The 17,259-nt window shown below is 38.1% G+C and overlaps 1 protein-coding gene across 2 annotated transcripts; it reads left to right on the forward strand.

The window, feature by feature from the left end:
* Window positions 1–5,981: 5,981 nt before the first annotated feature.
* Window positions 5,982–15,152, forward strand: LOC102799978 (G protein-coupled receptor-associated protein LMBRD2B-like). 2 transcript variants are annotated; one of them, XM_006789733.3, is made up of 18 exons: window positions 5,982–6,226; window positions 6,832–7,059; window positions 7,280–7,386; window positions 8,645–8,743; window positions 9,358–9,525; window positions 9,622–9,832; window positions 9,921–9,995; window positions 10,098–10,202; window positions 10,340–10,520; window positions 10,803–10,984; window positions 11,252–11,385; window positions 11,603–11,708; window positions 11,812–11,909; window positions 12,624–12,727; window positions 12,914–12,960; window positions 13,069–13,177; window positions 14,297–14,390; window positions 14,518–15,152. In XM_006789733.3, the coding sequence occupies exons 2-18, from the start codon at window positions 6,886–6,888 to the stop codon at window positions 14,579–14,581; spliced, it is 2,058 nt and encodes a 685-aa protein (XP_006789796.2). In that variant the 5' UTR covers window positions 5,982–6,226; window positions 6,832–6,885; the 3' UTR covers window positions 14,582–15,152. The 2 variants fall into 2 exon arrangements, with proteins under 2 accessions (XP_006789796.2, XP_006789797.2); XM_006789734.3 differs by having other exon boundaries at window positions 5,982–6,175.
* The last annotated feature ends 2,107 nt before the right edge of the window (window positions 15,153–17,259 follow it).

Raw genomic sequence — 17,259 nt, forward strand, 5'->3', positions numbered from 1 at the left:
ACCAAAGTGTTGTCACTCGAGATTACAGAGCACTAAGTGAACACCAGAACTGAGTATCTAAACTATGTTCTTGTTAACTTTTGCTTCTGAGCAGAGCCTCGAATTCCAGCAAAGGCTATGCGTGAACTTCGTTGACTTTAAAAAGGCTTTTGATAGCCTTAATCGAGACACGCTCTGGAAAATCATCAAGTCTTACGACGTACCCGACCGCTTCGTTACTGCGTTCCAAGCGTTGTACCGCAACTCTAGTTGTTGCGTCCGAACAGACAATGGCATCACTGAATATTTTAACATTGATATTGGTGTGCGACAAGGCTGCGTCCTATCGCCATTCCTCTTCAACATTGCCATTGACCATGTCAGGCGCCGAGCAAATGGACCGAACATGATGGGCATCGCCGGACGTGATCCCCTTCAGCAGTTCACAGATTTGGACTTTGCGGACGATATAGCCTTACTTGCACCAACACGGGCTCTTCAGAAAACAACCTCATCTTTGGAAAGCGAAGCAGCACCGATAGGACTCAGGATCAGCAGTGAGAAGTCGAAGATTATGCGAGTTGGTTACGCTACACCATCGAACACAGCGGTTACTGTGAAGCAGCAGCAGCAGCTAGAAGAGGTGGACAGGTTCATGTACCTGGGTTGCACTTTTAGCAGTGACGGGGACATGGAGCATGACGTTAAGTGCAGAATTGGGAAAGCATGGGCAGCCTTTCAACGATTACGACCTATATGGATGACCACCGTACTGCCTTTATCAACCAAGTTGCGGCTCCTGAAGACCATCGCTATACCGACGGCACTGTATGCAGCGGAGACTTGGAAATCAACTGCAAAGATCAACCGCCATCTTGACATCTTCCAACAACGTTGTCTTTGACGGCTGCTCAAGATCACATATCGGGATCGCGTTACCAATGAAGAAGTATATCGCCGTGTGGGAGTAGAGCCGCTCCATGTCCAAGTCACCAAGCGTCGGTTCAGATTTGCCGGTCACATCCTTCGGCTACTGGACCCAAGACCTGCCCGTGTCGCGGTTCTGTGGAACCCGAAGAATGGAAAGAGACGGCGAGGAAGACCTAAAATAACATGGAGGAGGACTTTCCTTGAAGATTTACGTTCAGTCGAACTGTCATGGGATGAAGCAACAACTGCCGCAATAGACCGAGTTCGATGGTGTTCTCTTGTCGCCCGATGCGCCGATCGGCGCGGGAGGATCTAAGTCTAAGTAAATCAAACTTTTGCTTCAGTGTTTTGACCAAAGTAATGCAATTTATCATCTAGCTGACCCAGTTACACCCATGAACTTGAGAAATTTAATTTTGTTTTTCTAATTGCTAGATTAGAGCTGCTTATTGAATGCAAACATCAGTCTGACAACAATTCCGATTTTGGGTCTTGGCTCAACCTTTAAAATCCCCCAAAATAAAGTGGTTCTCAAAATTGTCAGTAGTGTCACCACACTCCACTAGCGGGGCCCAAAATCTGTTTTTCAACAATGTTTCCTGAATATCATATGCTCCTTATTAAACTACAAAAAAAAGCAACCAGCAAAAGCACAACATGTCTCACTAAAATGAGTAAACATGAATAAACTTGCTCGGGTGGCAGGGATATAATTTCAGTATAAGTCATTTCAAGAACACAGTGTACAAGGTTTCCCAAATAATCTGCTTACTGTTGTGCCAAAGGGTGTGACCAGAAACCTGACAAGGTTTTCAAAATTGTGTTTGGAGTTCTCAGAGATTAAAACGCCACGCCCGTCTTTTGTATCAAAACCACGGGTTTGTGAATTTAACCTGTGAAAGATTCAAGAGACTTGTAACAATGGGAGAAGATAATAGCATGAAGAAGAGATAACCAGTACCTCACCTCATTACATCTTCATACAGGGGGTTTGAACTGTCTTTTAGCGTCACTGCATTCGTATTCCATGTTTCTGTTGAATGGTATGTATTTAGATTGCACTGAAATTTGGTGTAAAATAATTCTGATCCCCAGAGAAACTGTCCCCACAGTAATCACAATTGGGACTGTGTGAGCAGCAGCTTCCTGGCATTCAAATATGAAACTGTATCACCACACATACAGTGCTTTAGTTTTATTAGTTATATTCTCTTAAATTCAATTGATGTAAAATAAATGATGTTTGTAGATTGTTTTCTCTTATATATTTATTTATTGTTAAAATGTGTATCTGCTTGATCCTGTTTCTCTCTTTTTGCAAAGCTGAACCTTCAGAAACAAATTAACTACCCCCATCTAGTGGTGAAACACTAACTTAATCCACCCTGTTAGAGTTCACCCAAGGAACAATTTCTTTTGCATCTTTAAATCTAGTGGTTAAAGACATATTGGTCCTGAGCATTTTTTTCCCTTATCTAGTACGTATAAAACATTGGTTTTGTTTGTGTTTTTGTTTGTTTGTTATTAAAGTAAAAACTAAACAAAAAACTGTAAAATAACAAAAACAGTACTGATTATTGCTGACAGGTCCAAAATGTGTGACGTAAAACGTTGTTAGTCTTTATAATGAGCAAATGTCCCGTCAAAAGGTTAAGAAATGATCTGCTGTGAGTATACGAGCTGCTCATTTTAATAACCTGCTGAAAACATGTACTTATTACACATTAATAATAATTTTAATGAGTATATACATACATAACTTTAGCCTCCAGTTAGATGGTGATGCTATAATAATAATAATCAGGATAATCTCTGCCTCAGATTTGAAGAATGTATCTGATCAATGAGATTAGGACATATATATATTCTACAGTGACTGAAGGATTGAATCTCATTCAAACAGGTTTGAATGGTCATGCACCTAATTATTGTAATCCTTTTAGGATTGGGAGGGTGGGGGTGTGTGACAGATGGCCTCATTAAGCACCTGCCACTGGGTTTTATCTGTGCTGTAACAGTTTGAATCAGGCCAATAAGCCTTGCACCGCAGAAACGAGACGCAGGGAAATGGAGCTAACAGACAGTCTTCTAGAGGACTGGCCAGCCTCTCTGGACATTTTTGGGTCAGTTTTGTTGGATGCACTGGGTGTGACCAGAGCAATTGAAGGCTGGGCCGTTTTAGTGAATCTCGCTGAACATCTGTGTCTGGATCTGCTGGGCCACATGGACTTGTTGCTGGAGCACCGAGCTGTGTGCATAAACATACTTGGACCCATGTACGCTGATGACCCTTATTTATGGTTGTACTTCCACAACTGAAACGCACTGAAAGCATTCTGTGTCGCTTTCAGTCAGCCCTCTATCTGGATATAAGTACAAATGTTTCAGGGAGTAGGGTGGAGGAGAAGAGGAGCATGCGATCAGAAGAAAACATAACTGAAAAAGTGATTTGAGTTTTTCTTTTTCAAGATTCACCAAGTTTAGAGAATAATTGTCTGTGTTGCAAGAATTAAGATTTATGCATTTTTTGCCTGTGTTGCAATTAGAAGCGCATGCAAACCAACACAACTTTAACCAACAGATTTAACAGGTAGTTTGCAAGGACAGACAGAAATTAATTTATATCATATCAGAATATCAGAATGCATATATGAAAAAATATGTATGTCGGATTAAAAAATATGAAAAAAAAGAAGCAATTTTGTCTTTCTGTAACAAGAAAGCAGTGGCTGATTTTGTATATGAACCTGTAATAGATTTTGAAGTTCATATGAATTTTATTTTTCATAAATTGTATCACTCTGTTAAATTCAGAATCAGGAGTATGATGTGAAGTAGCATCATTTATTTCTGTTTCATTTGTTATATTTCAGCCTGTCCTTATGTAGCTTTGTGCTATACAGAATATGCATGTCTCTGGAGACAAAAACTGTTTCTGTCTTCTACAGAACACCATTATGTTTCTCTTTCAATGCTGTGCAATCCACACGTCTTTTTATGCTGAATTATGGCCACATTATTCATATGCTTGCTTCTCTCTCCACGTTCCAGCCTCTTGACTCTGTTCTGTTCTTTCCTCATCCTATATCTTGTACTAAAAAGTGGGGTGAGTGAGGTTTCCTTATAAGACACTACTGCAAAGATTTTCCGGTTATTTCTGCTATTTACTTACCCCACATTCCGAAATATTATGCAAATTGTGTTTAAGTGGCATAAAGATGAAATAAGTTGTTTTTCAGTTAAACTCATGGATGGAACTGTGTCTCAGGACTCTTTGTATCACTGAAATCAGTCTTGGACACCTTTGATCATTAGTTTGCCCGTTGAGCCCAATTAAAGGAAAAACCACTAAAGAAGGATGTTCCACATTATTAAGCAGACCACCATTTTCAAGCAGTATGGGAAAGAAAAAGGATCTCTCTGTTGCTGAAAAGTGTGAAATAGTTGAATGCCTTGGACATGTAATGAAAACCTTAGATATTTCACGAAAATTTAAGCGTGATCACCATAATGTTAAGAGATTTCTGGCTGACTCAGAGCACACACGGGTTTGTGCAGATAAAGGGACAATGACGAAGGTTTCTGTCAGACAAATAGATCAGACTAGGGGAGCAGCTGCTAGAATCCAAAGTGTATGACATCGCAGGAAAAATGTCAGAACCAGTGCACCGGATACCGGCACCCATCCCTACCCCTAACCAATACTCACAAGCAGAAATGGCTGCAGTGGGCCCAGAACTACATGACGACTAATTTTCAAACAGTCTTGTTCACTGATGAGTGCCATACAACCGTGGATGGTCTAGATGGATGGTGGTGGATGGCCACCATGTCCCAACAAGTCTGTGACATCAGCAAGGAGGTGGTGGAGTCATGTCTTGGGGCGGAATCACGGGGAGAGAGCTGGTCCGGCCCTTTAGGGCCCCTGAACGTGTGAAAACGGCCACTGCAAAGTATGTGGATTTTCTGACTGACCACTTTCTTCCATGATAGAAAAAGAAGAACCATGCTTTCCGCAACAAAATCATCTTCATGCTAGACAATGCACCATCTCATGCTGCAAGGAATACCTCTGCATCATTGGCTGCTATCAGCATAAAAGGAGAGAAATTCATGGTGTGGCCCCCATCCTCCCCTAACCTCAATCCTATTGAGAACCTTTGGAGCATCCTCAAGCAAAAAACTGTGAGGGTGGGAGGCAGTTCACATCCAAACAGCAGCTCTGGGAGGCTATTCTGACATCCTGCAAAGACATTCAAGCAAAAACTCTCCAAAAACTCATAAGTTCCATGGATGCAAGAATGTGAAACTGCTATCAAATAAGGGGTCCTATGTTAATATGTAACTTGACCTTTTAAGAGGTTTTTGATTGAAATAGCTTTTGATTTCAGTAAATATAATCTCCTAATGCTGCAAATTCAACAAATGACCACTTTCAATTCTCTACAATCTTTAAAATGTTTTGAAACTGTTTGCGTAATAATTTGGAACACTGCATTTTAAGTTTTTTTATTTTTGAAAAACATACTGTTTTCATTGGTAGGTTTGTTGAGTAACATTTGAATTATACTCTAATGCTTGATGACTCGAAAATCATGCTGTCATTTGAATCGACTATTTAGGAAAATCCGAGAAAAATATCATTTGCATGATCATTTGGAACGCGGTGTATATTTAAAGATAGTACTGTCAGCTCACAACATATTCTAGCAAAGTATGTAGCTGTCCTTTGAACTAAGTTCAGAAAAAAACTGGCTACAAATGTAATGACTACAAAAAACATGAAGCTACTTCTTCTCCTTTTTCAATTTACTAGAACAGTTTAAAAGTTTATATTTGTGTATCTTTCTCAGGTTTTGAACCTACAATCATTTGTATGAGCATATCTGTCTACCTGTCTACACTGTACGTGTATGTATGGATCCCAGTGATGCAATAATGCTAATAAAATACAGAGTTACTTGTGTCTACTCTAAAGCCTGAACCATGAAATAATTACCCTTTTAAAAAAAATGGAGTATCAAATAAATAAATAAACATTAATTGGCATATATGAGTTTAAAAAAAACAATAACAACTCATGTATCAAATATGATTCACTTGGCGTTACGTTGTCGATGAAATTCTCAGCAGTCACTAGTGCCTACAATACCCAGAATCCCCTGCTGCTCCAGCAAAGCTAGCGTACCGAACGTTAGTTACGTAACGTAGTTTCAAAGGTTGTATACATCTGTCGGGGTTCCCGTCCAGGAAATATGATGTGACTGTAAGTTAAGAAAGTTTTTTGTGCTTTTTGATGGCAATGAACCCTCCACAGGTAAGAGTCTGTCTGGCTCTAATAAATAAAATATATAAAAAGTGGGCCTACTTTGTTCATGAAATGAAACACAGCATTGACTGTTAACAGTGCGAGAACACGGCGCGGAAATGCATCGAAAATCATCGCTTCTGGATTTTAAAAAAAGAAAACATAACCACAATAGCTAAATGACCGTCTTGAAAACAGCAGTTATCACTCCAAAACATCTGGAAAACAGGATTCAAAGGTTTTTTTATGTGAAAAATATCCCACTTGAAAAACTTTCTAAAAGCCAGTTGTTCGCTCTGTTCGGTCTGAACGTTATCAGAGTAGCTTACCTCTCTGAGTGTTTGTGAAATGTCAAAGAATATCTTTGGGCAGACTAGAGTTTCAGATTTGTGTTTTAATTCAAGGTTCTGCTGGTTTTCGTTCATTTCTTTTCCTCTCATAAATAAATAAAGCTTTCTTTTAATTAATCCATTGCAGTGTGTTATGTTACTGAATTTTAGTCACTTCTATTTCCCCACATCTCAACTGGTCAAGCTGTTTCTCTCTGTTATCCAGCAGATAAGAGCTGATATTCTGTCTGCTTTCACCACTCACCTCTTTCTCTTTGTTTCCAGGTCTTTTCAGTCTGCTGTCATGAGCTCTTGATGTCTGTCTTGTTATAAGTCATCATGAGTGGTACTGCGCTGGCTGTTGTGGTGGTGGTCGTTTTTTTCTTGGCCCTCTACCTCCTCCAGCGTTATGGAGATCTGTGGAAGCAGCAGAAGCTGGTCCTGTTTGGAACACTGCTGTCCTGGTACCTGTGCTTCCTCATCGTCTTCATCCTACCACTTGATGTCAGCATGGTACTAGACATTAATTTATTTATTAGTGTAACTTTATTTTTTCAGGGGTGGGGGGTGGGCAAGAGTAAGATTTTTATGTGCTTTTTGAAAAATTTTCTCTAAGTAAGGTTGAGCTGTGTGTTTATTTTTACAAATCTCACCTCTGGGGTCTTACATTAACTATGTTCACTGCACTTTTACATGTGTTTGCCTGACTGTGCAAACTCTACTCTTCTGCCAGGCTGTCTACAATCAGTGCAATTCTAACATTACAAACACCACTACTGCAACTCCAACGAACCCCAGTAGTAGGAGTGAGGCCAACTTGTCTCCTTTTCCATCTATGAGGTAAAGACTTTGTTTTGATTTATCAGAAATAGGGCCATAGTTTTCCAGATTTGCTCCACCGCCATGCAGCATTATACACAACACGGCAGATAATCTGCTGATCTGCACATATCCACTTTGTCCGTGTTTGTTTAGCAAAGGAGCCAGCATTCCACGGGGATCTCATAATCTCATTTGCTCATCTTTCACATGACTTCTCCATGTATTTGATTGCTTTAAGCCCAAGTAAAGCCTTACAACTGAACAGACTTTATTCACTCAGTTCAAGTCGCTCTACTGTTTTGTTTGGTGTTCTAAAACTGTTAAGAATCAGCGTTTTTTTACTTATTTGTAATTCCCCTAGATGATATCAGTACTCATCATTTTTATGTGTTACATACACTCACCGACCACTTTATTAGTTACACCTAGTTAGCAATGGGTTGGACTCCTTTAATTCTTTAGGGCATAGATTCAAGAAGTCGCTCTTATCAATACTGACATGATAGCATCACATAATTCCTGCAGAATTGTCAGCTGCACTTGCATGATTATAATTTCTCATTCCACCACATTCCAAAGGTGCTCAATGGAATTGAGATCTGGTGACTGTGGAGACCTTTTGAGATACTCCAGTAGGCTCTCGTGTTTAAACAATGCTCAGCTGGTATTAAGGGGACGAAAGTCTGCCAAGAAAATATCTTCACAGCATTACACCACAGCCAGCAGCATCCTGAAGTGTTGATACATGTTGGCATAAACAACATGTATTCATGTTGTTTATGCCAAATTCACAAATGAGTAGTTATTCAACTTACTCTTGCCTTCCTATCAGATATTTGCGTGAACAAGCAAGTGTATCTAACACAGTGGCTGATCGGTGTCATCTCTCAGATTTCACCCTTCACCCTAATACGATGGAGGTGAATTAAATTCCATTCGTGGCTCTCGCAGCTTTGAGAAATACAGTTTTAGAATTCAGGAGTAATACTTCCTTACAAAAATGTTACCGCATTTAGTTCGTACATTGTTTTATTTTATTGGAGCTATTCTTTATTAGAAATCTGTCATGAAATTTGGGGGCACTGAACCTTTTAGGGGCAATGAGTGATTTTGAAATGGCAACAAAATCCATACAGTGTATATTTTATGGATTCAAGGTGTGGTTGTGTTAAAGTTGTGAAGATGTATTATGTGGCTTTTGAGCATTTAGAATTTTATACCTGGCTTCCAGTGTGCTTTTTTTCTCTAATTCTTTAATCTTCTGTGTGCGCTTCAGTCCACCAGGCAAGTGTGAGGAGCCTTGGACTTATATTCCAAATGACATCCTCGAAGTGTTTTGGAGAGTTGTATACTGGACTTCTCAGTTTCTTACATGGTAAGATCCTCTTACCCATAAACATACTATAAATAAAGCGTCCCATGTTAGGAGTCAGGATGTCTAAGTGTTCCACCAGAGGGCACTCTCTATCCTCCCTGTTGGCAAAAGGTGTATCTGATATCCCCGTGTTGGTGTTGGTCCTGGATCATCATAGTTACTGTTGGTCTGGATTCATCATTGCATGTGACCAGTCACATTGTTATGATGCCATAGTTTTGCGATGTGAAAACAGACCTGCCGATGTTCACTCAGGAAAAAAGGGTTATGGGGTCTGATCAGGCTTAGGCAGAGTGCAAATGAGTTGTTGTGACATTTAAAACCAGACTGTTTTGAAAAAAAAGTTATCATATTATCTTAGTAATGAGTCTGACTAACTAACTAAATATTAAAAATGTTAAGGAAATGTGTTTATCTTTAATGCGTCTCCAAAAAATATTAGCTGATATTTTTAATTAAATCAGCAATAATCGGTGAAAAAAGTCCTATATCAGTTGGGCTCTAATTCATTCTTCTTCTGTTTTTTTACACATCATTCTACCTTAAGTTAAAAAATGTTTTGACTTCCCTTTTCTCTCTGTTTCTTTCTGTCTGTTCTCTGTGTGAGCATGCAGGCTGCTGTTGCCCTTTATGCAGTCTTATGCACGCTCAGGAGCTTTCTCAGTGGTTGGAAAGATCAAAACAGCTTTAATTGAAAATGCACTTTATTATGGCTCATACCTTCTCATCTTCATCGCTCTGCTCATCTATGTGGCTGTTCAGCTAAAGTGGAAACTGACCTGGTAAGTCAAGTTGGAACTGTATGCACTGTGTTTCAATTTGTGCTTTCTGGTTAGCATAATCAGCATAATCTACTTTCTTTCTTTTAAATCATGTAGGGCGGATCTCCAGACCATAGGGATTACAGCTGCCAACACCTGGGGACTCTTCCTCCTGGTCCTGTTGCTAGGCTATGGCTTGGTGGAAATCCCACGGTCTTATTGGCTGTCATCTTCCCACAATTACGTGCTATCCAAGAGCTACTTCAAGGTAGCAAAGATGGCTACTGAGAAGGCAGAGGCAGATGAGAAACTTGCAGATGTCATGGAGGCAAGGGTTTACTTATAACAGAATAAAGAATAAACTGCAGCATATTAATTTTTTTTCTTTACAAAAATAATCTGCTTTTTTTTAACAGGAGGTTGCAGGCATCCATGCCTCTGTCAGGCAAAACCACTTTCTAAGGAAGTATGTGGACATAATTTTGACAAAGGTAAGAAATGAAACCAAATTCTACAAACAATTTTTTCCTCATGCATATATTGTGCATTTTCAGCTTGTACACTGGGATCATTTGAGTGTCATTTCACTTCAGTGTCCCACAAAGTACCAAGAAGAGATGGGAATAAATGCGGAAATCTCTCGTGTGGACCAGAATGCCCCTCCCACCAAAAGAGTCCTAGTTAAACTTCATGAAAAAGTAATTAATTCTTTTTAAAATTGCATTGTGAATTAAAAAAAAAAAAAAGCAAAAAAATATGATTACACATTAAAATGCCTGTAAAAAGTGTTTGCCCATCTTTCCTGTATGTTTTGTATTTGCGTGTGTGTTTTCAGGTGGTCAGCGCAGTGCAGAGACACAATCAGACTCAGGTTCAGTGGTCTATCCTGTTAGAGCAGGCCTTTCATCTGGAAGATGTAGCAAAAAGCCAGAACAACTCGCTCCGACACTTCACCCACAGCTTCCCTTTAGCACACCGTGGCTGGATCCGTAGGTTCATCTACACTCCAACTGTAGGTGAGTTCTTAGATTCCCACATGGAGTATTAAAAGTAAAACTTATTATGGCATTGATGATATATCTAATACAGCCTTAAAAATGTTTTTGAATATCTGCCATAATAGAAAGTTGTGGTTTGTTTTCAGTCAGCAACAAGAATATTTCTCTTTTTTGAACTGTTTGTCGTCTGGCAAACAACATGCAACTTTTAGGCAGTCATGTGCCTTTTTTTTGTATAACATAAATGTGAGTTTGCACTTACACGCATATTTGTTTGTGTTTGTGTGTGTGTGTGTTCAGAGTGGTTTTGGGAGTGTGTGCTCAGACAGGGCCTCTGCAGGCTGCTGGCCGTCATCCTGTGCTTACTCTCCGCTGCAGTAATCTGGTCTGAGTGCACCTTCTTCAGCACACACCCCGTCCTTTCTCTGTTTGCGGTCTTTATTCAGTTGGCTGAAAAATGGTACAACTATCATTGCATTGAGGTGAGTATGTATTAGTGCTGTCAGCGTTAATCCCGTTAGAATGACGTTACTACAAGGAGTAACACAGTATTTTGATTTATTTAAAGTTTTTTTTTCCTTTTTGCCAGAAAATTGGTGAAAGAAACAAAAGTTACCCTTTCAAACACTTGGACTCCCACATTATTATTTTATTTAAAACCAACAGAAATCTGCTGTGAACATAAACATGTTGGTTATTTTGTTCTCTTCAGTTCAAGCCTAACCGTGTTTCCTTTTTCTCTCCAACAGATGGTGTGCTTTGTCGGTATCCTGTTCATGTGCGTGTGCGTCTACTCCACAGTTTTCAGGATACGATTTTTCAACTACTATTACCTGGTGCCACATCACCAGACTGATGCTTACAGCCTGCTGTTCAGTGGCATGTATGTGCAGCATATTTACACTATAAGGGATGAAGTGAGTTGAAATGGAAAGTTAGTTAGTCAAACACATCTTTGCATTTTGGTTTCATATCAATGGAACAATAGGTTACAGGTCAGACTTTCCAAACAGGAGCACAATTCAGTCTGGTATGCTTAATTTGTGTTGTCCTAATTTTAATATTCTCTCTCTTTCTCTCTTTTTCCCTGTATGACTCAGGTTATTTTGCCGTCTCACTCCACCTTTATGCCTCAACTTTCTGGGAATGATTCACATGGACTCTGCCATCTCACACAAGAACAGAGTACAGACATCTTACACCTCTGTGGGTTCCACAAATTCACGTATCAACACACACACACACACAGACATTTGTACCTGTAAATTAAATGTGTGTTTTTCTTTTCTTTATGTTTTTTTTTTATCAGATTATGGGCTCTATGCAGCTGCTGTCATTTATATCAGATGGGTTCTACATCTATTATCCCATGCTGGTGTTGCTGCTGTGCTTTGCTACATATTACAAGTAAACCAGCAATCTCTAACAACTTTTGCACATTCTTGTGTATTTTTCCCACCTAAAAATAGTCCAATGGCTGATTTAAGATGTATAAGTACAGCTATAAATATGAGAACTTAGAAACTATATATTTAAAGAAAGCTATGGAACAAATAACTAGTTTTAATAATATTATTAGAGTAAGTAACATTGTTACAGTTTATCTCATAATAGAGTAAAAATCTGTCTTGTCTATAATCCATGACGCGTTGATGGTTTTGTGACTCATGATGTAAAATATCGTATAAGTGTAAAACACTCGTTATTTAAATTATGCTTAAAAATAGCATTTTCATTTTTTGTTGGACTCATTGTTTGAAGTAGAGTTGATAGGACTTTAGCTTTTCTACTGAATTCTGCTTTTGTCCAGAATCTGTAGTGCAAACACATTTGCAAACACATTATCACGCCCTTTATTTTATACTACTTAACAATTTAATCCAGTGTGGTTAAAATCACCCCAGCTATACACTACCCACCTGTTTATCACAAATTGCACGGTAGAAATTTATTAGTTTTATACTTTTTATTACTCTGATACACTTAAGATGAAGGTTAATTATGAGCAAAAAAATGGCCATTTTGCAGAAGGAATCTGCTCTGAAAAACCCATCACGTTTTTGTCTTGAGTATAAGAACTTATGTGTTACAGTATGTATGTCAATCATTTTTTTTTTGTAGTCTGGGGCCTCGCTGTTTGAACCTCTTGGGCTTCCATCAGTACATCACTGATGATGATTTGATCTCTGACCTGGTGGATGAAGGCAGGGAACTCATCAAAAGAGGTAATTTGATCACAAGTTCAATCGCTTACTCTTTCTGAAGTTTCTGTGCAGCAGTTTTGACGGCTAAACATATCCAGATTTTTACAGTTAATGTTTTCATGCATTATTATAGTAACCTATGAAAAAGGGTTTTTTTGTATGTTTGTTATGTTTGTACTGTATGTTTTATAATTTGTTCTTCTGTAGAAAGAAGGAAAAGACAAAGAGCTGAAGATGGAGAGAATCGAAGATGGGTAGATATTTTCTTTAGTCGCTCAAGACAAGAAGATCTATCCAGCCTATTGGCTTGCCGGTTCTACTGGTTTGTGTGTATAGTGTGCCTACTTTGTTTTGTGCTTCAGGCGTGGAGGGAGCGGTATGGTGTCGATGGGGCCACTGGGCGGAACAGAGCTGGTTACACTGAGTTAAAGGATGACCAGAAGGAGCCTGTAACAAAGATCAAGAAAAGTGGTAGAGCTCTTTCTCATATCACTACATCTATCTAATATTTTCTTCACACTTTTTTTTTTAAAATTGATATTTGTCCACCTAACTTGCTGCTCATACAAGAAACTAAAAATCTATAATTTTAGACCTAGGGCACCTCACCCACATGAGATACATATCCATACAGGCTTTACAGCTTGCCTGGTTGGGTTTCTTTGGAAGAAGCACCACCCCTGTGTTCCCACAGGAAGTTATTCTTAGGTTTCTATGAACATGACACAAGTAAAAAGAACTTATCATACAGGAATCTATGCAAAAGACTGAACAAGTATGGCTTGTTTGGAAGTGCTGCCACAAGAAGGCCTCTTTTCTCTAAAAAGAACCTGGCAGCATGGCTTTGGTTTGCATTTTATTATCCAAACACAGCAAGAAAACATCTCATACAAGTTGTCAAGCAGGGTGTGCGGGTGTAATGATTTGGGCCTCAGGACCTGGGCACCTGTTGACCACAAACTGCTCTGTACAAAAAGTATTCTAGAGTTAAATGTGAGGCCATCTGTCTGACAGCTAAAGCCTTGTTGTAGCTTGGTAATGCAACAAGATAATGATTCCGAGCAGCAGCAACAAGTCGGAATCACAGTGTTGTAAAATTACAGTCAAATTCAAGATCTCAATCTGATTCAAATTATGTGGCAAGAACCTAATACGCTGCACATGAACAACTGCCTGCTTTACATCTATATATATTTCTACATATATAAATATCTAGCAGATGGTAGATAACGGTCATTTCTTTGCTGCAGATGATTATTACGAAGAACATTTCTAGAGTTTTTAACATGTCACCACCTTTCCCCCTTTGTTTTGAATTACACCAAACATGGATTTTTGATGGATTATCATGATTTATATGGTAAATAAACTGGTTTTTATATCGTGCTTTTCTACTCTACTTAAGCACTCATTATACAACTTGTGTCATTCACCCAGTCATACAGGTACGGTTTTTCTGCGAATGCATACATCGAACTACTAACCTTCCAATTAGTAGATGACCTCTATCTCTGAAGCTATAGCCACCCCTTGTAGAAGAAGTCAACCTGCTTACTAGTGTTGTGCATCTTTTCTTCTCTGTATTCACAGTTGTCACATTTACCAGAAGAAACGAAAAGGCCGACGAGCAGCAGACGGGCTTACTGCAGGAAGACTCCAGTGATGACGAGTCGCTCAACAGAAGGTATGATGTCATTCAGTACCAAGAATATTGTTGGTTAGTGTTAAAATAAATCTGAATAATATTGTGTTTTAAAAGAATGCTAACAGTCCCTCTGTGTCGCACTGTGTCACTGTGTTTAATGCTGTAGATCCACAGCAGGAAGTTACCTCACTCTGTCACCTCCAGTGAAGGGCGTGTTTGACGACGTGTGACGCATGAAGGACCTGGAGGGAAATCAAAAAGCTAATATGTGCTGTAAATAGAATAAATGATTCAAATGGTACATTTTCTTCAAAGGGAAGTCTGAATGCAGATAATTCACTCATAAGAAAAAAAAAAGTAAAGATGTTTAATAGATGTAAAATATAACTTTAATAAAGGGTTTATATCACAAGCATTTTTGGTGGTATTCATAGCGATCAGTAACAGTAAGAACTTAACACATGTGTAAATGCATGCTTGATATTGTTATGTTTTATAATAAAATTGGTGGATAACAGAGCTCATAGTATGTGCATAGATTTTATATTTATTTAATTTGAAATTCAATTTCTGTGCCTAAAGCAAAATGTCAAAGAGAATATATCAAAAACATAAACATGTTTAAAGTTGTTTTCAACTGTATCTGCTAAATAGCGTCATTTTCATGTGGTGCCGTCTCCAGGCATCTATTTATACAATTTTGAACTGTTCAATTGTTATTGTATAAATAAAACATAATGTTTTTGCATGTACTTTATCTGCTGTTGGATTTTGAGTGGCCTAAAATATATAAAGCAGCATCCCAAGATGTCCTTTATAGCACTTTTTTCAAATGTCACAATGTTTATTTTATTTTATGACCTGAGGGTTGTTTTTTTTTTCTCTTTTAAATAGATAATTATTGCAAGACAATTGTTTGCAAATATATGGAGAGAGGTTTATACTGTAACTCCATGAGTGTACAGAGTTTTGTTTTTGGGGGTTTTTTACGTGTATTTTTTGCAGCCCTCTGCATGTCCTAATGACATAATTTGTCCAATATATCCACTTTCCCTTTCAAAAACATTGCCTCTCTAACCTTTTCTCCACACCACTCAACCTGAGCTGTTCCTCTCATCTACTCTTTTCTCATCCTGGTCCCTCCCAGTTCGAGGATCTTCAGCTCTGCCATGTCCACCTTGGGCCCCTGACTTTTGCTAGTGCAATGCATACCACCACCTCTCTAGGCATTCTTCCACCTGCTCTAACAATAGAGCACAATGTTGTCTGCAAACATAAGTCCTGCCCATCATCATTAAAAACAAGAAAGGGCTCAGCGCTGAATCTGTGAGTCAGGCCCACCCTTAGTTTGAACCCATCTGTCACTTCTACCACACAACTCACCACTGTCTCGCTGTCTTCATACATGTCCTGCACCACGCTCATATACTTTACCACTCTTGACTTCCCCGTGGAGTACCAAAATTCCTCTCTTGAAACCTTATCGTAAGTGCTGAGAGAGTGCAACTTCTTATGACCCTCTCTATACATCTCCATCAACACTCTTAAGGTGAACATAGCACATGAAGCACTCTGGCTTCATGCTATGGCTTATTACCATTATTCTTGTAGTTAATACAGCTCTTCACATTATCCTTGTTCTTGAAGTACCGTGCAGTTCTCCATTCTTCAGGCATCCTCTGAAATTGTATTAAACAATCAAGTTAAAGTCCATTGCCCTCTGTCTCTGACTTCTCCATACCTCCACAGGTATGTCATCTGGACCTTTCCTGTTTCCATTCTCTTGATAGCTCCTCTCACTTCCTCCTTATTACTTCTCTGCACTTCCTGATCCACTAACTTAACTTCATCTGTCCCCCATTTCATTTTTTCTTCATCAGTTTCTGAAAATACTTCTCAACACACCATCTTACATCTCTTGTTGAAATATATGCATTGACTCCATATTTATGTTATAATTAGCCATAATCATAAAGTTTGTCAACTTGAAAAATCAATTAATGCAATCTGAACAAGACAAATGTTGTTTAATTTTAAAATATCACATGTATCATTTAAAAAAAAAATATTCAAAAGAAGTCAAAAGACAAATGGGATAAATTATAATTATAATTATAATTATTAGTTTGTTTCTTTTTTGTCATGAACATTTTCATTAAGTTTCAAAACCATTAAACCATAGAAAAGAAAGACAATTCACAAGAAAAAACAAAATTACACTAAAATGTAACTCAAAATAGACAGAGAAAAGTTGTAGCACTCTCTTGCATGACCAAAAAACAACACCAGTCCTATGAAGTTAGAACGATGCCACCTTAAAATAGTACTGGAAAAAAAAAATATTGAAAGTGAAAAATTTTACAGTTTCAATTAATCTTTTATTACTATCATTTTTTTTCACTTTCAATACAAAATGTTTCAGTACATTTATTTCATTTACAATATTTTTTTTCAGTTTCAATATTTTTTTTTCAGTTTTATTTTAAGGTGGCATCGTTCTAACCCCATACAATTCCCACTTAAATGATAAAACTCATACTTCAGATCATGCCCAAGAAAGAAAGAAAGGCTGGGTAAAGAAATCCCTATCCTGCTTACATTAGTTTATCTATAAATAATATAATATTTTATTGTTTGATTTTTAATTATTTTTATATGTATTAGTATTTTTAATATACCTACATTTATTATTTAAATCTTATTTAACATGATATGACACGTTAATCTTACGTTAATCAACCTCTAATTGTTAGACCGTTACCGGTGATGCCTTCCTAGGCACTTCGTAAAACACATATTCTTAGATCTTAAAGTAGCCTAGAGTACCAGTCTGTCAGTATTTATTACTTGACAGCAGCCAAAAGTAATAATTTGTGTTTTTTAATTGATATTACAAAATACTTAAATT

This window comes from Neolamprologus brichardi, chromosome 12 (assembly GCF_056152115.1).
Source record: "Neolamprologus brichardi isolate AB-2024 chromosome 12, ASM5615211v1, whole genome shotgun sequence".
NCBI classification, from domain to species: Eukaryota; Metazoa; Chordata; class Actinopteri; order Cichliformes; family Cichlidae; genus Neolamprologus; species Neolamprologus brichardi.

What these genes read in the sequence shown, in the direction of transcription:
- LOC102799978 (XM_006789733.3), top strand. Translation starts at nt 6,886, where the DNA reads ATGAGTGGTACTGCGCTGGCTGTTGTGGTGGTGGTCGTTTTTTTCTTG. An exon ending in ACAACTATCATTGCATTGAG is followed by an intron (nt 10,985 to 11,251) that starts GTGAGTATGTAT and finishes TCTCTCCAACAG; the next exon opens with ATGGTGTGCTTTGTCGGTAT. An exon ending in ATGGAGAGAATCGAAGATGG is followed by an intron (nt 12,961 to 13,068) that starts GTAGATATTTTC and finishes TTTGTGCTTCAG; the next exon opens with GCGTGGAGGGAGCGGTATGG.